Below are 25,342 nucleotides of genomic sequence, written 5' to 3' on the forward strand. Positions count from 1 at the left end.
GTACAAAGAAAGCAAAAAGGCTCACAAACACATGGAGGCTTAACAACATGCTCCTAAATAATAAATGGATCAATGACCAAATAAAAAAGGAGATCCAGCAATATATGGAAACAAATGACAACAACAACACAAAGCCCCAACTTCTGTGGGATGCAGCAAAAACAGTCTTAAGAGGAAAGTATATAGCAATCTAGGCATATATAAAGAAGGAAGAACAATCCCAAATGAATAGTCTAATGTCACAGTTATCGAAATTGGAAAAAGAAGAACAAATGAGGCCTAAGGTCAGCAGACGGAGGGACATAATAAAGATCAGAGAAGAAATAAATAAAATTGAGAAGAATAAAACAATAGAAAAAAATCAATGAAATCAAGAGCTGGTGCATTGAGAAAATAAACAAAATAGATAAGCCTCTAGCCAGACTTATTAAGAGGAAAAGAGAGTCAACACACATCAACAGAATCAGAAATGAGAAAGGAAAAATCACGATAGACCCCACATAAATACAAAGAATTATTAGAGAATACTATGAAAACCTATATGCTAACAAGCTGGAAAACCTAGGAGAAATGGACGACTTCCTAGAAAAATACAGCTTTCCAAGACTGACCCAAAAAGAAACAGAAAATCTAAACAGACCAATTACCAGCAATGAAATTGAAGCAGTGATCAAAAAACTACCCAAGAAAAAAACCCCGGGCCAGATGAATTTACATCATAATTTTATCAGACATACAGAGAAGACATAACACCCATTCTCCTTAAAGTTTTCCAAAAAATAAAAGAGGAGGGAATACTCCCAAACTCATTCTATGAAGCCAACATCACCCTAATATCTAAACCAGGCAAGGACCCCACCATAAAAGAAAACTACAGACCAATATTCTTGATGAATGTAGATGCAAAAACACTCAACAAAATATTAGCAAACCGAATTCAAAAATACATCAAGAGGATCATACACCATGACCAAGTGGGATTCATCCCAGGGATGCAAGGATGGTACAACATTTGAAAATCCATCAACATCATCTGCCACATCAACGAAAAGAAGGACAAAATCACATGATCATCTCCATAGATGCTGAAAAAGCATTTGATAAAATTCAACATCCATTCATGATAAAAACTCTCAACAAAATGGGCATAGAGGGAAAGTACCTCAACATAATAAAGGCCATATATGATAAACCCTCAGCTAACATCATACTGAACAGCGAGAGGCTGAAAGCTTTTCCTCTGAGATCGGAAACAAGACAGGGATGCCCACTCTCCCCACTGTTATTCAACGTAGTACTGGAGGTCCTAGCCATGGTAGTCAGACAAAACAAAGAAATACAAGGAATCCAGATTGGTAAAGAAGAAGTCAAACTGTCACTATTTGCAGATGGCATGATATTGTACATAAAAAACCCTAAAGACTCCACTGCAAAACTACTAGAACTAATATCGGAATTTAGTAAAGCTGCAGTAAACAAAATTAACACACAGAAATCTGTAGCTTTCCTATATGCTAACAATGAACTAATAGAAAGAGAAATCAGGAAAAGAATTCCATTCACAATAGCATCAAAAAGAATAAAATACCTAGGAATAAACCTAACCAAGGAAGTGAAAGACCTATACCCTGAAAACTACAAGACATTTTTAAGAAAAATTAAGGAGGTCACTACTATACCCTGAAAACTACAAGACATTCTTAAGAGAAATTAAGGAGGTCACTAACAAATGGAAACTCATCCCATGCTCCTGGCTAGGAAGAATTAATATCATCAAAATGGCCATCCTGCCCAAAGCAATATACAGATTCGATGCAATCCCTATCAAATTACCAACATCATTCTTCAATGAACTGGAACAAATAGTTCAAAAATTCATATGGAATCACCAAAGACCCCTAATATCCAAGCAATCCTGAGAAGGAAGAATAAAGTGGGGGTGATCTTGCTCCCCAACTTCAAGCTCTACTACAAAGCCACAGTAATCAAGACAATTTGGTACTGGCACAAGAACTGACCCACAGACCAGTGGAACAGATTAGAGACTCCAGACATTAACCCAAACATATATGACCAATTAATATACAATAAAGGAGCCATGGACATACAATGGGGAAATGACAATCTCTTCAACAGATGGTGCTGGCAAAACTGGACAGCTACATGTAAGAGAATGAAACTGGATCACTGTCTAACCCCATACACAAAAGTAAACTCCAAATGGATCAACGACCTGAATGTAAGTCATGAAACCATAAAAATCTTAGAAAAATACGTAAGCAAAAATCTCATGGACATAAACATGAGTGACTTCTTCATGAACGTATCTCCCCGGGCAAGGGAAACAAAGGCAAAAATGAACAAGTGGGACTATATCAAGCTAAAAAGCTTCTGTACAGCAAAGGACACCATCAATAGAACAAAAAGGTATCCTACAGTACGGGAGAACATATTCATAAATGACAGATCCAATAAAGGATTGACATCCAAAATGTATAAAGAGCTCACACAACTCAACAAACAAAAAGCAAGCAATCCAATTAAAAAATGGGCAGAGGAGCTCAATAGTTCTCTAAAGAAGAAGTCCAGATGGCCAACAGGCACATGAAAAGATGCTCCACATTGCTAATCATCAGAGAAATGCAAATTAAAACCACAGTGAGATATCACCTCACACCAGTAAGGATTGCCATCATTGAAAAGACAAACAACAACAAATGTTGGTTAGGTTGTGGCGAAAGGGGAACCCTCCTACACTGCTGGTGGGAATATAAATTAGTTCAACCATTGTGGAAAGCAGTATGGAGGTTCCTCAGAATGCTCAAAATAGAAATACCATTTGACCCAGGAATTCCACTCCTAGGAATTTACCCTAAGAATGCAGCACTCCACTTTGAAAAAGATAGATGCACCCCTATGTTTATCTTTGCACTATTTACAATAGCCAAGATATTGAAGCAACCTAAATGTCCATCAGTAGATGAATGGATAAAGTAGACGTGGTACATATACACAATGGAATATTACTCAGCCATAAGAAAAGAAGAGATCCTACCATTTGCAACAACATGGATGGAGCTAGAAGGTATTATGCTCAGTGAAATAAGCCAAGCAGAGAAAGACAAGTACCAAATGATTTCACTTGTATGTGGAGTATACGAACAAAGGAAAACTGAAGGAACAAAACAGGAGCAGTATCACAGAACCCAAGAATGGAGTAGTAGTTACCAAAGGGAAAGGGACTGGGGAGGATGGGTGGGAAGTGAGGGATAAGGGCGGAGAAAAAGAAAGAGGGCATTATGATTAGCCTGTATAGTGCGTGGGGGGCACGGGGAGGGCTGTGCAACACAGAGAAGACTGGTAGTGATTTTACAGCATCTTACTACGCAGATGGATAGTGACTGTGAAGGGATATGTGGGGGGGACTTGGAGAAGCGGGGAGCCTAGTAAACATAATGTTCTTCATGTAATTGTAGATTAATGATACCAAAATAAAAAAAAAGAATAGAGGACTTTTCAAAACAAAAGGAATAAAAGTGCAGTAGACTCAGACACTGAGAAGGGACTAGTGGTTACCAAAGGGGAGAGGTTGGGGAGAGTGTGGGGGGAAAAGGAAGGGGATTAAGGGGCACAATAATCACAGGCACAATATATATTGGTCACAGGGATAGTAGTACAGCATGGAGAATACAGTTAATGGTTCAGTAACATCTTAGTACGTTGATAGATAGAGACCACACTGGAGTGGGTGAGTATTTAATAGTATGGGCAACTGTTGAACTACTGTGTTATATACTTGAAATTAATGTAAGATTGTATATCAATGATACTTTAATAGATAACTACAGAGAAAGGACATAGGGCTTTTGTGTCAGATAGACTTAGATTTGAATCTTGGCTCTTCCACTTGCTCACTGTGGGGTCTTGGGCAATCCACTCTTCTTTTAGGTTTAATTTCTATATTCGTTCAGTGAACATTGTATATACTGGTACAAAAGGCCATGTATCTGCAGCAATTGGATTCCTGTTTTCATCATTTTTCAAAAATTATTTTTGTCTTTGTAAAGCTCCTATTTATCTTTATGAACACAAGCTGATTTTGGGTCATGGCCCTGGATCTTAGAGATTTCCCAGAGGTTCAATAAATAGGTTTCTTTTAAGTCATGATTAGTTGGTTGTCATACTAACTGTCCAAGGCTTTGAGCAAAAGTTCCTTCCTAAGTAATCTGCTGATAGAGCCAGAAGAGCTCTTCAAGTAAACTCAAGTAAGAGCTCGTGTTTCATGCCACTAACCCTTTAGTAAGTGGCAAGACATGTAAAAGGAAGTGTTAAACTGTGGGTCCTGAATCCAGCAAAGTTCAAACCTTGGGAGATCATGGAATCTACTAAGCTTTAAAACATGAATTCTGGGGAGCCAATGTCCATATAGAACCCAAAACCAGGAAAGTAAACATAACAGCTTTCTTTACTTCCTTATATCTCCATTTCCTTATAGTTGTCACTAGGAGGTGTCAACTCACACTGGTTCTTGAATGATACTGGTAGGGTCATGAGGGCTTTTAGCAGATTTACCTCACACCTATACCACCAAATCAAAAGTAGGGCATATGGGGAGCTGGAATGCAGTCTTGGTGCCAGAACAGTCTATGCCCATGATTAATGGCTGATTTTTAGTATTCCTTTATCCTCTGCAGTGATGGCTAAAGTGGACAGTTAATTAAAACCATGGCTTCTACCACCATTGATATTTAGGCTTTCAGTTCTCTCTCTATGGAGTTTGGGGTTGGATGTAAATAAAATGTTAAGAGCTCTACTCCTTTTTCCTAGAATCACTGAGAGTCAATCACTTTCCCTCTCTAGATCTCAGTTATCTTCCTGGAATGACTTAGAACAGGGGCACTTCATGTTTTGAGGTGATACTACTCATAGATACTTCTCTTGTGATTTTGAAAAATAATCTGCCAATATGCTCATAAATAATATTTGCATATAAGAATGATTAAAAACCATCTGGACAGAAAAAAAGGATGAAAGAAAAAGGAACACAAACTTGTGTCTTCTATACAGCTGCCACTTATCTATGACAAAATACTTGAGGTCATCTAGCCCAGTGTACTGCCTCCACTGTGGAGTAAGCCAAATTTATTTCATGGCTGGTGTTTTAACTATCCCTGAGAGTACTGATTTCATCATTTTATTCACTCATGTACACGAGTTCAGATCTTAAAAATATTCCTTCATATGCAATGCTATCATATTTCTTTCTTGGTTTATTTTTTATAAAGGAAATCATGGGGCTTGGGGATATTTTACTCTGGCACAGCTCCAGGGTCTCCCTGTAGACTGAATCCCTGAAGCCCAATGGCAGGTCACAACTAGTTTCCTTTATGGTGATACATCTTTACAGAAGGCAGGAAGGCTTGACAGTCTGACAGACACTTAAAGTGTGAAGATGAGTAAAAGATACATCACTCCTGATGGGTGTATAAAAAAATCTGTTGGTATTCTAAAAACATACAGTACCATATCAGTGCTAGAGAGTGTTAGATACAAAAATGAGCTGGCAGATGGACAATTTTCAGTAGTCAAATCTATGAGGATCTGAAAACCAAGCTGAGTTTATTAGTCTTCACCCATTGTCCTGCTTTGAAAATCTTATTTGGAAGCTTTGCTTTCCTTCTCTTTGACTTCCCTCAGGGCCTATATCGCCAGTAGGTAGACTAGCTGATGATCTAGGTGCTATGTCTAATGTGAGTGGTGACAGACAGGAAATTCTAGCCAAAACATCTTATTCACTGACTATTGCTTTGCCTGATGTTCTATCATTAGAATTTCTTGAAGAACATAATACAGTTCAGACACTCTGGGAAAGAGAAATTTTCAGCTTACTTTAGTAGGGATTGATTTCCAAACATTAGTGGTACCAGGGCATTAAGGATTGGGGGTCAGCCTGAAGTCAGGTGAAAGGGAAGAGAACAGAGAGGAAGAGTCAGCAGTCACAAAATTTCAATTGTCAACTTCACACTGCCATAAGAACATGTGAGGACATTCATCCAACCTTTGTCTGGGACACGAATCTGCTTTAGAATATCACCACAGTGTTCATCAAGTTTCTGCTTGAATACCTCCAATGAGAGGGAGCTCCTTTCTTCATGAAGTTCACTCTACTGTTAGGCAGTTCTAAACTTTAGAAGGTCTGTGCTGTAGGAATCCCAGATCTGCCTCCTTACAACTTCTGTAGTATTGATGTTTCTTCTTTGTATAATTAGATTGCCTCCTTGTCCCCATGTAGGCTTTATGGATAGGTAAAGGCAGTTTTACTGATTCTCTGCCCCCAGTGAAGCTTCTCCTAGCATTTCTCAGAGTATTCCCCAGAGGCCATGGGGATAGGGATGATAGTGAGTAGCCAATAAGGGAAAGACCTTGGCTCATGACCCTCTGGGAGCTTCTATAAAAACCTACACAGATACAGTTTAAAAGACTGGCAATATGAAGTGTTGGCAAGCGTATATAACTGGAACTCTCATACACTGCTGGTGAGAAAGCAAAATGGTATAGCCACTTTGGGAAACAATGGTCAGTATCATCTAATGTTAAACAGTCTTACCATATGACCTACTCCTGGGTATTTAACCCAACATAAATGAGAATATATGTATGAACACAGACTTGCACATGAATGTTCATAGAAGCTTTATTTGTAAGGGACCCAAAGTGGAAACAACCCAAATGTTCACCAACAAGGTGAACATGCTGTGGTATGTCAATGTGATGGAGTATGTTGGTAATAACAAGGAATGAAGCATTGCTACATGGTACAACACAGAAAAACTCAAAGACATTATGTTAGCTGAAAGAAGCCAGTCACAAAAGACCACATATTGTATGACTGCATTTGTATGAAATGTCCAGAAAAAGCAAATCTATACAAGCAGAAAGTAAATTAGTGGTTGCCTAGGGCCAGGGAGAGGGAAACTGACTGCAAAGGAACATGACAGAATTGTGAAAGTGATGGAAATGTTTATGTCAAATGTGGTGGTAACTACACAGATGTATATATTTGTCAAAAGTGTACATTTGAAGTTGAAGAATTTTACTGTGTGTAAATTATACTCCTGATACACTCCCAGATTCTTTGTAAAGCCAGGCAGAGGCCAGCTTTCTGCAGAATCATGTTACTGCTGTTCTGTTTATATCCCTAGTTATACTTTGGGCACTTCAAGTGTCAATGGCAGTAGCATCCTGAATAGAGAGGTCATCAAGAACACAGAAACACAAGGTAGAAAGAGCTTATCAGAAATACAGTTTTTTTTAGCAAGATGAGAGAAGTAGACATGGCCTTCCTAAAATCCAGGGCTCAAGACAGAAGGGCCTTGCAAAGGGGGTACTCTGAGTCTAATATAAGCAAAGGCAGTTAAATACTATGACACAATTTTCTCACCTGCAATGGATGTGAAGAAAGGAGCTGTTTGCTTGTCACCTATTATTTCCCTGCCATATCTGTACTTAGAATGTCATCAGAGATATTGGCCGTTCTAACAATAGTTCTTACTTTTACTTTTCTTTTTGCCCTAGACAAATTTCAAGCAGCTCAAGAGATGCTTTTCTTGAAAGGCCTTTATTTTTTATCCAACTAGACCTGTTTTAGTCCTGAGTTATTAGCCCTTAGAGGAAAGAAGACTTGCTGGAAGTTTCACATTGACACTTACTTGATATTCCCAAGCTTATCAAACAGTTTTGATCTTTATTATTTATTTTATAGGTGAGGAAATCAAGGTATGTGAAGTTTAAAAACCTGCCCAGTTCTCATGACTGATAACTGTTGCTAATACTTGGAGCTAGAACTACAAGCCAGGTGTGACTCCAGAGAGTGGGCTCGTAAATGCCACATCCTTATATCTCAGGCTATTAAAATAATATCTCTTGTTGATTAAATGGTTTTTATGAGCCAAGTACTGAGACAAACAGTTTGGATACTAGATTATACTAGAACTACTTCTGTAATTCTAGAATGCCCATGCTTTAGGAGGGCTTGTTACTATTTTCCAGTTCCTAACCTCTTGCCTGGCATGTGATAGACACTCAATCAAGATTTATTGTATGAATAAATGAACAACCCTCTGTAGTAGATATTATTGGCCCCATTTTACGATTAAAAAAATGAAGCTCAAAGAAATTAGCTTGCCTGAGGTTACATAGCTCTCACCTGAAGAGCCCAAAGCTCTACCACCCCATATCTGTCCCAGTGTCAGGGGATTACAGAATGTTGGCCAGTGAAAATAGAGCATTTTAGCAATAAGAGCATGGAACTAAGGTTGCTGCTGCTGCATAGGATGCTAGAAAATCCCACCCCTTCCCACTTTGTCTTTTCACATCCCCAAGAATCTGCCCCACTGCCCAAAGTTGTGGTCTGGTTATGTTTGGGGTACAACACATAAGAGGTAAGGAATTCTCCTGCCTTCACCTAAGGGTGGTTGAAAATAACATATCTTTAAGCAACTCTTGTCTGGATTATTCTGCATTCATTTTATTTCCAAATCTGTTAGATAATTGTCTTGACCTAGGGGCTTGGCTAATTTGAATCTCTTCAAAGAAGAGTAGCCACAAATTTAATGACTCATCCATCTAAGCAGAGTACATTCTCAAGGGTCTCCAAGATATCTCACTGCCCTGGGTAGTCACTGAAGTCCAAACCTGGGACATCTGCCTCCTGAGCATTGGTCTCACTGCCAAAAGTCTGTCTATATTTCTATCTGATTAATGCAGGCATGTATAATGCAAAAGCATGCTTAGATGCACTAGAGGAGGGCTAGGTTTTTCACTTACATTGTGGAAGAATAATAGAAGAGATATATGGGGAGTTGGGAACAATAAGACCACCTTTGCTAATGTCCAGTTCTACTTACGGCTGACATGGGCAGATTTCATAAATTCAACAAAGTATTACTAAGTTCCTCCATGCATAAGGGTATGTGGTAGGCCCTGGGAATACAGAAATGAAATTGGATGATTCCTATCTTCATTAGCTCATACTCTAGTAGGAAAAACATGTATATAAAAATTAATTACAACTGATCAGAAATACTAAGGCAGACTATATACTCTAAGTGATTTAGTTTAAGCCCCTTGTTCCACACCAAGAGACTTGGGTATAATCACCTTCCCCAGAATCCCTAGATGGAACCTGGAGCTGGTAACAAACATGTTTGATAGACGTCCTTTCAGTGTCTGTAGAAAATATGATGCTATCAGTGATGTCTGTGGGATGCCAGGAACTTCGCATGTAGTATCTCAACTCATACTTTGCAATACACATTTTACAGATGTGGAAACTAAGGCTCAGAGAGGTATTTTCCCAAGGTCTCTGAGCTTTGGCTTTGCATTCAGATTGGGAGTTCAATCTGAATTCTATCTAACTCCAAAACCCACGATTTTTCCAGTGTTTCAAATTACTTCCAAGACATAGTGTTGTTAGGAGCAAGAGTTGAGGATTCTAGTCTCAGATCTAATACTAGATAGTTGTATGTTCTTAGATAGCTGTCTCTTTATCTGTTGGGGGAGCCTTGAATACATGCCTTGCCTGCTTCATAGTTTATCAAAATGATAATGAGATAGTAGGAGAATACTTCGATCACATAAAATGCTCTGCTTGTGTGTGTGATGTTACCAATTATTGAATGACATTAAAAGGTTGCTTCTGCACCACGCTCTATAATCCCTGTGTTGCTTGTTCACTCGTAGCCAATGCTGAGAGGGGATAGAAAGCTAACTGGAAAGGATTTGGGATTGAAATTTAGCAAAAAGTCATAAACATGATCTGAATCATTTTCCATTTCCTGAAACCTCAAATTCTTCATCTCTAAAATTGGAACTTTTCTCTGATCTGTAGCTGTTAGGAAGCTTCTTGTAATTGAAAAACATGATATGTACTCAGTTGCTTAGATTAAGTTTTCTCTACCTTGAACATAGCCTAGAGTTGCCCACACACCACAGGGACCTGATGATGTAAAAAACTGTAAATTTAAGTGGACTAAGCTCTGTCACCTCATCAGTTGTAAGTGGTATTCAGCACTAAGTGAATTGCAGTTAATGAATTAAAGATGAACAAGACAGCAGGGAGCACGAATGCTGAAGACCTTTCATTTCAAATTTAAAGGTTTTATTTTATAACTATTTGAGATCTGCAGATCAGAATTTTTCCACTCTTCCCTTCATTGTTTATGTGAAACAGCATGTACTGTTGGAAATGATGGGGGCATTAGGAATGGACAGAGGAGCCAAGCTAAGCCCCCAAATTAGTAAACAAGAACCTGCTGTACCTTAGCCACTGAGTCCCCACCAGAAATAGGAGCTTTGAGGTAGATGAGCAAGGTGCATAAGGTTAAGATTTACCGTGGATCTGAGGATCAGATTCCTAATTGTGTACAAGTGTCAGGCAGTATCATAACCGATGTTTTAGCTGTGCGTTCAAGCAAGCTGCCGAATCTATAACTTTGGAAGTACTGGATCATCTTTATGGTGCCTCTTCTACCTGACTCTTGGAGGCCCCACTTTAACTCCTCACCAAGTGGTAATCTTAACTCTGCTTACATTCTTTCACTGATAGGGAACTCATAACTTACTTCATGAAGACACTATCCTGTCTCCACCTCCACCTGCCCAAATTTGTCTTTAGATAGCTTCTATATCTCTAAGAACAAGTATTTCACAAGAGAGTCCTTCAGAGACAGTTTTCCATCTATCAAGCTTCCCCCTTGCCCCTTGATTTGACTTACTACTTCAGTGCCTTGGTTTTCTGACCTGGAAAACAGCAAAACTGTGGTCAAGATTGAATGATACCATGAATATTGCAGTTGTTTTTAAGATATGCAAATCTTTGTATATGTAGGCAATGAGCTCATTGGGATGGAAACCTAATTATTCTTTTCTGGTTCTTTAAATATGTTCACATATTGATTTGATGATGATTACATGGGTATGATGATAGCTCAATGCAGCTTTATTGAAAAGGTTCCAATTAAAAATATTTCATCTCATTGTTCTTATAAAACATAGCAAGGTGCATATTCAATTATGCAAAGCACTCTCTCAGACTGCTTTCTTGAACCTTGAATTAATACAGAAGTCTTTATCAGGCCTCTTCATTTGTTTTGAACTGCAAAGAACAAAATCACTGAATTTATGAGGTCTGAGAAAGAATGGGAGATAGGGGAATGAAAAGTTAAGAGCTAGTGATACCAATGTCTGCTGGCCCTTCCCTCAAATGTAGACCACTTCTTTTGAAACCCCATCCCCCTGCTTGGTTACTCAGCATCATCCTTTTTGGACAGGATTTTCATGACTGGATTTCAGGTCTTCTTTTCTTATTATAATTTTAACCTCAGACTGCTAGTGGGGATGCTTTGGTTTGTCCTTCCCTCAGCCTTTGTCATCTTAGTATATCCATCAACACAGACTTGTATAAGGTCCAGGGGACTGGGCCTCTGCAAGGTACTATGGGGGTTCAATGCAAGGAGACTTCCTCCTTCCTCCTGCAGTGTGCATACAATAATGTGTCTTTCCACAGCTCACGGAACAGAGAAGTCAAGGTCTGAGTAACCAGAGGAGACTGCATCAAGGAGGCTGAACATGAGCTGGGCCTAGGAAGAAGAAAAAAACGGGCTTTCAGGTAAGGGGACAGAGAGTTTGAAAGCAGGAGTGGGAATTATTATATGTTTGGAAGTGGGTAGGGGCTCATTTTCCTTAGGTATAAAAGTAAATCATCATACCTAATGCATAAGACTCCTATGAGGATATGTGGTCTGGTAGAGAGGTGGCCAATGCCTGTTCAGGATGTTGTGTTTATTCCTCCAAAGCTCATGGAAGATATTGACAAGCCTTCACAGCATTATACCAGTGAGGCCAGCTGCAGACCCAAAATCCTTTTAAGTAAGGCTCTAGGCAACTAGTAAGAAGCAGAGTATGCAAACTGGCATACATTGGGTACTAAAGAAGTAAGTATGATTACCCCCAAGGCCCCACAGAATGTCTGGTATAACTGGGTAAAAACAGAACTTGTCTTTTTCATTCTTACTGAATACATATGCAAACGTTTGCATTTATAGTGTCAGAGGCTCACCATGTCCTCAGCACTTTCAGGTTTGAAATGAGACTTAGACCAAATCCTGCTACAAAGGTTATCTGCCATATGTTGTAATATCCCTTGTGAGCTATAAATAGCAGCACACTTGATCTTCAGGGGTTTGCAAATCTCTAGAACATGGTTATTTCCACCAAAGTCTCCATTTCACTACCCATGTTATGTTAATACCTCTCAGGGCCTGAATCAAGTTGGGAAGTAGAGTAAAGAGACAATGAAGTCTATCTTTCGGGTTGTCCCTTGACTCCATGGAATGCTCTGTTATATGTTCAACCTTAGAGTTATGACTCCTACCCACTGTCTGATCTCCCTGCCCTCCACCAAGCATCCAAATCCTTTCCTTCCTATAAAAGTACATTCATTCCTTCTAGGCCTTCCTTTCTTCTGGACTGAGAAAACAGAATGGTACAAATGGGTCATGTACTGCTGGAGCAGTGTTATCAGCCATGATTGTGGCTGGGGATTGAGTGGGATCATTCAGGTTTGTAGTGTGACTGCCAGCAGAGACAGTAGGCAAAGGCAAAGAGATAAGTGAAGGACAAGACTGAGAAACCTTGCCTAGGAGGAACATTACATATGCCCGTGGAGTTGGAAGGCTTGGGGAGTAAGTATGGCTCCGTAATAGAGTTATGCACATTAGAAAGGAAAACTGGGAAACTGTGACAGGGAATACTTCTAGAGTGTGTCCATGACATGTTTAACTTCATAAACAGGTAGGCCATGGGTCCAGCAGATCCAGAAAGAAGGACGAAGGCTAAAGGAAATTATGAGGTCTGAGTCATAGCAGTGGCCAGATTGATCCCAGCTGGGCTGCTCCATCTTGGGATTGCACATACAGGAATGGCTTTTCTACTTCATTCACAGGCACAGTCCAGCAGAGCAGTGTATATCGCCCAGCAGGAACCACAGAGCCTGAGAGTAAGGTTGGCTCAATTCCTACACCCTCTCTTGCCCCAAAGTGAGCTACTTTTCACACATCTAAGCTAGGCTAGCACTAGCCTGCTGTTTAGAGGTGACCATGAGACCTCAGGCAGAGCCTTGAAAGGAAGCTATCCTTTTATCATGCACTTCAGGGGTCACTTTTGGAACTACAATATAATGATTTATAATAAATATATATTTGGTCATTCCGATGACCAAAATAAACTTCTGAGATGTATTTGGTCTTCATCCACAGTTCCTGAAAAATGCTGAGAGCTATAAAGCTGAAATGTGTGTCTTATTATGTTAATGAAGAGACCTGGACCCCACCCAGGGGCAGGGACTGGTTACCAGGGCACCAACCATGTGATTAGAGGGTGGGAGCTTTCAGCCCCCTGCCTCCAGCCTCTGGGAGGGGAGAGGGCAAAGGGCTGGAGGTTGAATCAGGCAATGGCCAATGATTTAGTCAATCATGACCATGCAATGAAGCCCACAAAAACCCAAGGGCATTTGCTTTTTTTTGCACTCTGCTTCTCTGTTGGAACTTACACCTGCCACGGAGCCAGGCCCCAAGCTCCATGAGGATAGAAGCTCATTTACTTGGGACCTTGCCCTATGTATCTCTCCATCTGTCTATTAAATTGTATCCTTTACAGTATCCTTGATTAAACTAGTAAGTGTAAGTGTTTTCCTGAGTTCTGACAGTTGCTCTAGCAAATTAATTGAACCTAAGGGGGAGGTCGTTGGAACCTCCAATCTAGCCGGTTGGTCAGAGCACCTTGCGACTGGCATCTGGAGTTGTGTGTGGAGGGCAGACTTGTCGGATGGAGCCCATGGAACCTGGGGAATCTGGTGCTATCTCTGGGCAGATGGTGTCAGAATTAAGTTGTTCTTGGATGCCCTGCTGGTGTTTGAGAATTGCTTGGTGTCGTCTGTAGGAAAACTTTCTACCTCCTACACCTACGTTGAAATTGGGTCCAGGAACCTGAACGGAGGAGCCAAATATTTTCTACTTTTAAAAATAGAGATAGTGCTGAAGCAGAAAGGGCCTTTTGAGAGTACTCACTTTAGAGTTTTTCAAAAGTGCTGTTGGGGGAACTATTACACCAGCATTATCTGCAGAGCTTGATTAAAATGCAGATTATCTGGCCTCATCTCAGACCCATTGAATCACACTGTCCAGGAATGAGGCTCAAGAATCTGTATGTTAAACTCCCAGGGGATTCTAATGTACTCTGAAATTTGAGAACATCTAACAAATGTTGGAGCTCCCTGTGGTCCATCACTCAGTATTCTCAAGATAAAATTTGAAGACCTCTTATTGTTAGGCAGAAAGAGAGACATGAGCAGGGTAAAGAGAGAATAAAGCCAGGAAAGCCCACTAAAAGGGACTCAAAGAATTTACCATATAAAACCAGAGAGCCAGAAAGGACTCACAGAGTTAATTAGTTAATTAGTCGAAGTTTCAAAGGCCTGGAGTGACTTGGAATGTCCAGATATTCCCCAGATGAAAAACAATTCCCCAGATAAGGAAAAACATCAGAGTGCATCCCACGTCTTCATCGTACCAATTAGATCAGACCTCCAAGGCCAAAGATTGTCAATCAAGGACTTCTCTGTCCTACCCATGAGGCACAGCAGGGAAATGGGACAAAGATCATGCTATTGTAAAATCTACTTAGCTTGTGAGAGAGGCCTGGTTTGTTCTTTATCTTAATCTATAGGCTGTTCATCTTCTTCTTCCCGCCTCTTAATCAATTAAGTAACTTTCTAACCAGGACAGGAGATAGACCTCTAAAGTGTAAATGAAAAATAATGCCAAGATCTGGACCAACACAGTCACCTAAAAAACCCTATTCTTAAGACAAAACTTCAAAGGAATTACCAATCACCTGTATACAACATGACTTATGCTGACCCCTACCCAAAAGGCCCTATAAAACCCCAAACTTTAAACCTTTAAGGGAGCCTCCTCTTTGAGGTTGCCCACACTCCCCTTTCTTTGCGTGTGTACCTTTTGCCTTAAATAAAGACTTCGTACTGCTCACCTTAATACATTTTGTCTCTGCACTCTTCCAGTGGTAAGCTTCTTTGTCACTTTGCTATTTCATTCTATTCTCCAGACCTAAGCACAGGTCTTCACTCTTTTTGTCCTACTTCAGACAAGTAGGAAGGGGCTACAAGATCTCTTCTTTGAGCTTGCAAGTTCCCATTGCCTGGGTAACCAGACAGGGCTGCAGCTCGTATGATCATGCTCCTTAGTAGCCTACCTGAAAATCTCCTTTCTTTGCCTTTGGGAAGTTCTCAGAACATAATCTCACTCCAGCCAGTGTTCTGTGGCTCCCTTAAATCCTGAGGTAGTAGGGACTTAGTTCCCATGCTGTGCAGATTCAAGCAGATGCTGGACACCAGGTGACCCTGGCTTTAGGAGTTGGCAAGGGATTTGCCCTATGCTGAGCAGGAGTTCAGTGAGCTTCCCTTTCTTCCCTCTGTTCATACTTGCTCTCTGCTGCCTGCAAGCCAGCTGCCAAATGAATTCTTTCCTTACCTTTCACTGAGACTTCCCTGCATCTCTGAATCAAATTCCTTCCCAACATTACCATTAAATCATTTGAGGTACCAATAAAAAATTTAGATTTCCGTGTCTCCTGCTAACCCTCCTGAATCAGAATTTCTTCTATATGATTAAGTTTGAGAAATCCAATCCCTTCATTGAACAGATACAAAAACTGACCCAGAGAGAGGAAATGATCTTCCCAGGATGTCAATCTAGATGGTAGCAGAGCTAGAGTCACACACAAGTCTCCAGAAAAGTCCAAACAGTATGCCCCTGTGGTCACCTCTTGAGGGTTATTTTTGTCTCCATTTAGCTTCCATGGCTACAGCATTCCTTAGAAGCTCTGGAGCTCAAGAGTAAGAATGCAACTCTTCTGGGTAGTTGCATGACCCTAGGTGAAAGCTTCTCCTCCAGCGGGTTATGCTGGATAGCTTGAAAATAAAGCATTGTAAGCTCTGCTTTAGGCAGCAGGGTGCTGCAGGCCCTTCTCCAAATGGGGTCTAAAGGGAGTCCAGAGTGGGGCAGTTTTATATCCAGGGACACTTAAGCATGGTTTTGAGTCAAACTGCACACAAACACCAAAATGAACTGCAAAAGTTTACTAAACCTTTTCTTGCTGTTGTTTTATAGTTGAAACACATACCGATTAAGTAGAAACTTACATGTTTGCAGTTTTGTGTCACACCTGATGATGAAAGCTACTAGTCTGATTCCCCTAACCTGTGCATTTTAGTTTCCAGCTCTGTCTGTGCTTCATCTCCCTCTACCTCCACCCCGGCTGTTGTCTGGAACTCCTCCAGACTATCATGCTCTGCCCCAGGATCTGCTGGGACAATCCAGTAAAAGGCCATTGACCTCTAAAAGGAGAGCAATTTCCAAAATAATAAGGCAAGGTATATTTTCTTTGAGGAATTAAGCAATTGCCATTGACAACAGTGCCATTGCATGATTTACATTAGGGTTAATGCTTATAATTTCAGCAAGTGTTTCACCAGTGCTACATAATTAGAAAAATTAAATGCTCTGCCACCTTGAATGCATAATTCTGTTAAGAAAAAAACCTAGAGACCTCTACAGATATTCTGGAATTTCTGAGGGTGGAGGGAAAGGGCAGAAGGCAGAGTCAGAGAAAGAAAAGTTATAATCATACCCTTCCAACCAAAAGAAGAATATGGTAGAGGTCCACTATCCCTTATCTTTCATTCTGAAATCAAAAAGCTCTATAAAATGAAAGCTATTTTTTTTCTTTAATTTGGAGCCAACATTCATGTGGCAATAACACCTGACCTGAACTGGCAAGAATTTAGTCTTTATCTCTTGTAGTATGAATATTCAGACATTTTTATGCAGAAATGTTAATGGCTTAATTATGGGATGTTTTCCCAGACACCACTGGGAGTGTTATGTAATAAACAGTACTTACTCTGTGTTGCCTTTCTAAAATCTGAAAAAATTCAAATTCTGAAACACAGATAACAGACTGTGGACCTAGAATAATGATAGCTAACATTTATGGAGCACTTGCCATCTGCATGAAGCTGTGCTAATTTCTTTTCGTATCATTTAATCCTCATGACACTGTGAGGCAGGTATTAAAATCATTCCCATTTTAAGGTTTAGAAACTGATTCTCAAGAGAGGTTAAGTAACTTGCCCAGAGTCACACAAATTTTGGTCAAACCAGGGTTTGGACCCAGGTCAGTCCAGTTCTAGAACATGCACGCTGAACTCTTGCACTTTACTGCCTGAGAGAAAAAAACAGTTGTGAAGGACAGTGTGGGTTCTTTGTGGGCTTTATGTGGAAGTAGAATAGGCTACCATCTATTCAGTGTCATTTGAGGGCCAACCTCTTACTACCAAATGTGTCCCCAACCCATCCTTACTTCTCTGTGATGCTGTAACATGGCTTGATTTATTTTTCAAGGTTCATCTGGATGACTTTTCTCACAGGGACTACTAGCATCAGAAGTCCACTGGGCAGCTTGTTAAAGTGCAGATTCTGGGGATCCACCCCAGACCGACTGAATCAGGATTGCTAGGGATTGGGGCCAAGTTGATTTTTATGCACATTAAAGATTGAGGAAAAACTGAATGCCCTGAGAAAGGCCAATCATTAACTGTCATTAATTAATGTCTTAGCTGTCAGTTGACACCTAGATAGGCTGGCAGGAATAAATTCATGGATGGGCGCCTGGAAATGGAAGAGTTCTGAAAAGTGGACCAGAAGGGTGAGATATGGACAGGAAGAAAGAATGGTGACTATGACAGTATCCCCCTACTTTGGCCATATGACATTGTTCAGCTGCATTGGAGCAATCTTAGAAACAACTATTTCATTTCATTTTGCCCCACAGAGCACCTATCTATTATCTCATTAATGCAATAAGCCTCTAAAGTAGACACGATAGTTATCCTCATTAGATAAAGGAGAAAACTGAGACCTAAATGAGTCATTCAAAGTCATCTAACTGATTAATTCTAGTGGTTGGATAAGTTTCTGGCCTTTGATCTTATACAATTTCAGTCTTCTAATAATTTCTTCCATAGGCCTAGAGAGGAGGAACATTAAATAAAACCTAGGGAATCAAGTCTTACTTTCAATGACTACCATTTTTTTGCCCACCAGTGGCCAATTTAAATACATTTAAATGGTGTGCTACACAAGGAAAGGGCAATGAGAGGAATTACACTGATATGCCATAGGTTAAGGGTTTGTTTTCAACTTTTACTAGTTGCTTTCTTCTTGTTATCAGTGCAGGGATGACTACTGAATATTTTGATCATTATACTTTTCATACAATTCTGTTCTTGTTTGCTAGGCTCTCAACCTCATCTCTTCATTTTGCCTATTATATCTTAATCATTTCCATGGCAACAAAATGTGACCTCAGACAGGGACTAAGAAGCTAGAAAAAAAATGGATTAACTATGACCAGAGCAATCATATCCCCACAGCAATGCAGGCTAGGATTGGGGCATCGAAGGTCAAGTCCAATAGTCATTATTCCAAACCAGGCTAAATGCTCTCTAGAGAAGCACTTTTCAAACTTCAGTGCACATTCAAACCACATTTAACGAGGGAATCTTGTTATATATCAATTCAGTACGTCTGGGGTAGGACCTGAGAGTCTGCAATTCTAACAGGCTCCCTGGTGATGTCTATGCTGCTGGTTCCCAGACCAGATTTTGAGTAAAAAGGGCCAGGAACCATCATCATGCCCAAGCAGTATATGCAGATGAGCATATTTGCAGTCCTAGAGGAAGTGCATTTTTTGGACAGCAGTCCTGATGAGCATGCCAGCTCTAATATTAACTAGTTGTGTGGCCTTGGGAAAACATCTTTACTTCTCTGGTCTCTATTTTCCCATTTGTGAAATTATGAATTTGGCCTGGATGATCTCTAATATTACTGTGGATTATAAAATCCCTTGATTGTTGGATGAAAAAAAGAAGACCCTTGAAAACCAAAAGCTTAGTTTGAGGGCAAATTGCTCCTATATTACAAGTAAGGGGGGTGGGGAGAGAAATATGCTGTGACTTTTGTATTTATCTTCTTAATTCCAATTATTCTATGTGTCCTAAGGTGATTTATTTCTTCTGAATGTGAAGAACATTGGTATTCTCCGTGAAGAAGAGGCAACACTGAAGAGTGGACAACAGTTTTGGCCACTCTCCAACTCAGTTTTCAGCATCCCCTTGTGACTTCTTCATAGCTAACAGCTCTGGCTACTTGCTCATGACACTGTCTCTCTAATCACAGAGCAAACCCACTGTCTGCCCTTGGTCTCCAGTACTGGGTCTCAATTCTACTTAGCCCCACTTGATTCTAGAAGATATAATGGAGAAGTACACAGAATCCCTACCTACACTGCAGGTAGAGCATTCCTCCCTTCAGGCAGAGGATCTGATTCTACCACCACAAAAGCAGCATTTGACTAAGGAGGACACTGCTCTGAGGGGCCAAGTCATGCCTGCCCTGAACACCCCGATGATGTCTGTACCCTTCTCGTTTGAGCATCTCTCCCAGTTTCGTGGTGACCCCGACAGTCTCTCAGTGTTTCTTGCTCAGGTGACTACCAATTTGACAGCTCTCAAGACCCTCAGTCCTGCATATGATGCCCAAATTAAGTTCTTCTTTGATTACCTGTCTCAGCAGATGGAAAGTAATGGGGTCATGTCTGGGCCTGACCAGAGTACTCTGCTGCAACAATATGAGGACTTTGTTCTTAAGTTCCAGCAGTCATTGTGTGAGCCCACAAAACAAGAGATGAGCCCTCTAGACAAAGGGGACAACTCTCAGCAGGATGCTACTACTTTTCACTTCCTTGCTCAAAATCTGAGCTGTAATGAAAACAGTCTGAGTGATCACCTCCAAGAGGGACTGCCTGACCCCATCCAGCATGAAATGAGTGGCACAGATATGATGGACAACCTTCCAGACCTGATCACTCAGTGTATGCAATTGGACAAGAAACAAAATGACTGGCCAGAGCTCCTACAGTCAGAGGCCCATTTCCCAGTGTTGGCTTCTCAGATCCACCAGCAAGCCCTCTCCAGCCCTGCAGGTCTATCATCCAAGGAAGAGTCTGTACAGCTGCGAGGAAGCCAGCCACCTCTTACCTCAGCCAAACGAGCCCGCCAGCAAGAAACTCAGTTGTGCTCCTACTGTAGCCAGGCTGGTCACTTCACAAGAGATTGCCTTGCCAAACGTTCCCGAACCCCAGCAAGGGTAAATAACTCAGCTCACCAGCAAGAGGAGCCCAGGCAGTTCACTTTGTAAAGTTACATCCCTCTCACCTCTAGCCTTACTGATTTATATCCTGCACTTTATAGACAGTCATGAACTCATGTACTTCTGGGAATTTACACAACCAGATCTTGTTCATTTGGTGACGCATCACTAAAACTAATCCAACAATGATGAAAACAATTAACAGGCACTTTCCATAGTTCGGACCAATTTGCCAAGAGCACCAAAGACCTGCAGGCAAAACTCTGCCTTGTCTTAGCCAGTACAAACAACTCAGTGCATTAGGAACCCATCCCCACTAATGATGGAGATCTGCATTGAATTTGTTCACCCAAGTGTTCTGTGCCTACGACTCAGCCAAGCCTTTTATCCCCACCCTACCCTCTGTATCCTAGTTCCCTTTTGGTTTAGGACCATTAGCTGAAGTCCTAACTGCATTGCCATAGCCTACCAATATTTTCCTACTAGAGGCTGAATCCTGCTCCACCTATTGAGTAGAGTCCAGCTTCAACACAAAGCATCCTGCATGGAAACACAGCTCTGCCACCCTTCATACAGCTATGTATTTTGTGCCATTTGAAGACTTCTGTCTGCCCCACAAACTGGCCATCTTGGCTATTGACAAACAAGATGGTATGGCCCTTTGAACACTCTGCTTGGAACTATTGGTCCATTTCTTTGAGGTCTGGCCCTTTGGGCTGGTGTGTATTTGCAATGTTGCAATACTTTGACAAGTATTTAGTAAGACTTGGGAGAGGAGTCCCATCCTAGTTATTATGTCTGCAACATGTCCTGGCTGCATTCAACAGGAAACCTGGCTAAGTAAATATCCACTGAAGACTGAGAGTCAAGCCCTGCAGTAGTTTCTGATTCTGGAGGCATCAGTGTGATCTGAGGATCACTGCCCAATGATTTGAGTTCTATTCTTAGGGACTACCTCGGGGAACCCTCATCTAGCTGAGGATCTTGGAGAGCAATTAATGGCAGACAACTTTCTGAACCATCCTATCTGAAAAATCCTGGGATGTATACATCAACACCATCTGTAGATAGAAGTCAAGAACTGGGGGTTTGATTGCTTGTGTTGTGCTCTTGGCATGTGACAGCTTTGTATATGAGTTCCTAATGCTTCTGAACAAAAGTAATGCCATGCTGGAAATACACAACTCCCTAAAATGTGAAGGATATCAAATGATGATCAGTGTTGGATATTAATTACCAGTCCTCTGTTCTCTACTCCTTGGTGCTGATGTATGTCGCTATAATGGATCTTCTGAAGAAATACCAGATTCCATACTCCCTAGAAGCCATCAAGGCCTCTCAGAACATGCCATGCCATTGTACTTTGGCCTTTTTGCCCATCAGTGCCTCACTAACCACTCTTCCAATCCTTGTTGGCGTTCACAAGAGGTCTCCTTTATCAATAGCTTGCTATGCATCCACCTAACTCCATATGCTCTCACAACAACAAAGCTAAATGCATATATTCCAGTAGTGCCAAGAAATGTCCACTAGGATACTGGGATGTATGAGATCTTCTATAAAGTAGATCATTTGTACTTTCAGTGACTCTGGGATTACCTGGACTTATCCTGATCTAGCACTAAAATTTCCGTAATAAAGGACTAACCTAATGGTCTCCAGTTTCTTTCCTTACTGACCCCAATACAGTCCTGGATGCTGATAGGAGCACTTAGTTGGCTTCATCACCAGTCTTTCCTTATCTTAGGGCCACTGTTTATCATTCTGTGCTCTCTCACAAAAATGTGTCAATTTATTTCCTGTTGGGACCTTTCCTCTGCAGCAACATTACCTTCTTCCCCAGGACATCTTCATATTTTATAACCTGTTAAAACAAATAATTGATTCTGGACTATGAACTTCAGTTCAGCTTTCATTTCTAGTAGCACCTTTTGAGGAATTCCCAATCAAGGCCCTCTTGTGCTCTATGTGAAAAAATCCAAAAGCCAAACAGCATATGGATAGGATGTTGGGATAGTGCTTAACTGTCTACTAGCTAGCAAATATTTCGCTTGCCACTTCAAAATTTTGTTATAATGCCACCATCGACTTCAGCTAGAATGAACTCATTATTTAGCATAGAATTCCACCAGTGTGTCCTCAGAACTTACACTGAAGTGAATTTCTCTGAGAATGAAACTGATTAAAACCTACAGAGAACAGCTGATCTGTAACCTACTCAAAGATATAGTCAGCAACTGCAAAGTCTTGAGCAATCCTCAGGTCCAATCAAAGTTGTAGTTTATGAAGGCAGATCTGGTATATGATTAATGCCACCAAGCAAGATAAAATCTAATCATTTTATGGTAAGTATGAAGAAGGAACTGTCAACAAGAGAATAGTCTGCAAAGTCTAGAAAAAGGGGCAGTTAAAGACCCATAAGGCACTGGTAATCTCCCTAGACTCAGAGAGGGAATGTTGTCCTGCAGATAATTTGGCAGATCCACCTACAGTGGGGTAAAGGCTGCAGGCCATCCCAATTTGTGTCATTAGCTATTAAGATCACCACCAAATTCCCCTTGCTCTGACTCCGTGCTCTAAGAAGTAATCTGATTGTAATTACTTTCCCACATAAACTTAGTTATGAGAAGAAAATTTGCTAACCAGCTGAGAGGAGTGTTCTAGCCTACTGGGCAGTTAATTCCCATTATAAATGAATAAATTGATGTTTGGCTTATACATCCATTTTTGTGAGTTTTAATAACAATCAATCCTCCAGATCTTAATCACCTCTGAGCACACTGGAAAAAAAGTAAGGTTCTCATATGTGGAGGCAGCACCACAGAGTGAACCATAGTGAGTCCACTGAAGATCAGCCTCCCTGGAAGGCTTGCATCAACAGTCAGCCAGCCTCCCTCTTTATCTCTCCCACTTGTCTACAACTATACTAAAATTCCCCAAAATCTATGTTTTCCACTTCCTGCACCCATCTCCACTCACACCCAGAACCATGGCAATTGCCAAAGTAACTCCATCTTACAATGCTATTTATTTTGGTCCAACCATCAGTATCTACTGCCATGGATGAAGATAAAACACATGACTGTAGACACAAACTCCTAGCAAGCACCTTCTAAGAGGGAGAAGTGTATGATTGTCATAACTCTTATTCTGCCTGGCTGGCAACACAGAGGACCCATGCTGTCTCTGCCCTCACCTCTGTCTGTGATGGTAAAATAAATTTCACCCTTTTCTGGACTCTGAAATATTTTTCCACCTAGCACCATCTTTATATGGCCACAGTAACCATCTCAAAAAAATAGAGTATTTAGGATATATCAGCATCTTGGTCAAATCTAACACCTCATGCCCTTTGGAGATTTCTGGGAGCTTGTGTCACAACTCTAAAGCCTTCTACATTGGTGGCATGTTTCATTGTCTCCCTGTGAAGCTTCAGGCCCCACTTGGCCAAGAGAATGGAAAAACCTTCAAGGGAATATAGTGTCGTGAATGTCACCGTCATGCAAGAGTCACTGCCTACATTCGTGCACTAAATTACTGGTATTACTTCCTGGTGTTGGCTTTGAATCTTGGGTCTACTTGAACGTACTTTCTGCTCATTGATTTCTGGTACATATACTACATGGTACTGGTTCTTTTATCTGTTCAACTCAGTAATAAGCCAGCCGTGACTGTATTTCACAAACCCCATTTACTTCATAGCTACCCAGTGGAGAACCATGTAGAATTTCAGTTTTCCCTATACACAAAAGACTTGTCCCTTTGAGCATAAAATCATTACAGATGTACCCAGAATTCCAAGTGTAGACACAAAATTAATTTGAATATGATAACATTTTCTTTTTTATTACTAAGACTTTGCAAAATGATGTCCAGTGATTTGGGGGCATTTTTGGGTTTCCTCAGTATCTTGACAGAAGAGTTATTGTGAACCTTTCCCTGAAAGCTGCAATTCTCTTTCTTGAGTTGTAATTGATGCACAAATCCCACTACCCTAAAAATACAGTTGGAATGTTTTAATAAATGGGTGTCCTTAGCAATGAAGCTCATCTTTCCTCCCCATCACAAGATGTTCCTATAGTTTTTCCCTATTGGCATTCTTAATAATAGAAGTAAGAGTTACCATTTATTGACCACTTACTACATGTCAGGCCTTGTGCTCTTTGATTTGTGTGAATTTTTTCTTTTAATCATCACAACCCTCTTAGATATCTGTTATCATCATCCTTGTTATGCAGATGAGGAAACTGAGGCTTATAGTAGGTAAGGAAATTATTCACAGACACAGTATATTAAGAGACAGGACTCAAATCCAGATAGATCTAACAACAAAGCCCATACTCCTACATAGTATATTGCTATCCATCTATAACAGGAGTCAACCACCTACCACCTGTGAGCCAAATCTGCCCTAGTGCCTGTTTTTTAAAAATAAAATTTCATTGGAACACAGCCACGCCCATTCATTTACATTTTGTCTATGGGTGCTTTCATGCTAGGACATGTATGGCCCAAAAAGCCAAAAATATTCACTATCTAGTCCTTTACAGAAAAGTCTCCCATCTCCTGATCTACAACATATTGAAGTATTAGACTAAAATCAGATTTACTTTTAAATTATGTGATATAAACCTTGAATTCCACTCTCCAACTAGAACTGCATAAAAAGAAAAAAAATGAAATAGGAAAGTGTTAAATCAGTCCAGTCCTTGGGGCATCTTATTGCTTTTATTTGTCCTCTCAAATAGCCCACTTATCACCATTCTTTTTTTCTTGCCTTTTAAGTAGTCCCCATATATATATGATAAAACAATGGGATTTTGTAGAGGCTTGCATAGAATGCTTTGGGTAGTCTAAATAAGTTTCACTGGTACTTTCTACATGGAACACGCATACTTTCTATATCAAACAACTTTACTAGATTGTCCAGGTATGGTTGTGAGAGATATTTGCTATATGCCTCCCAGCAAGCATTTTACTTTTGGCAATAGACC

At 40.5% G+C, this 25,342-nt stretch overlaps 1 protein-coding gene across 2 annotated transcripts in view; it reads left to right on the top strand.

Annotated features, from left to right (window-relative positions):
• The window catches only part of RTL4 (retrotransposon Gag like 4), a 327,445-nt gene extending 304,453 nt beyond the window's left edge, over positions 1 to 22,992 (top strand). For both annotated transcript variants that reach the window (XM_073227784.1, XM_073227785.1), the window contains exons 3-4: positions 11,567 to 11,668; positions 19,200 to 22,992. In XM_073227784.1, the coding sequence (XP_073083885.1) occupies positions 19,455 to 20,396 (942 nt within the window). In that variant the 5' untranslated portion in view covers positions 11,567 to 11,668; positions 19,200 to 19,454 and the 3' untranslated portion in view covers positions 20,397 to 22,992. The remainder of the gene's footprint in view (positions 1 to 11,566; positions 11,669 to 19,199) is intronic.
• Positions 22,993 to 25,342: the final 2,350 nt, after the last annotated feature.

The sequence above is a fragment of the Manis javanica genome, chromosome X, assembly GCF_040802235.1.
Source record: "Manis javanica isolate MJ-LG chromosome X, MJ_LKY, whole genome shotgun sequence".
NCBI classification, from domain to species: domain Eukaryota; kingdom Metazoa; phylum Chordata; class Mammalia; order Pholidota; family Manidae; genus Manis; species Manis javanica.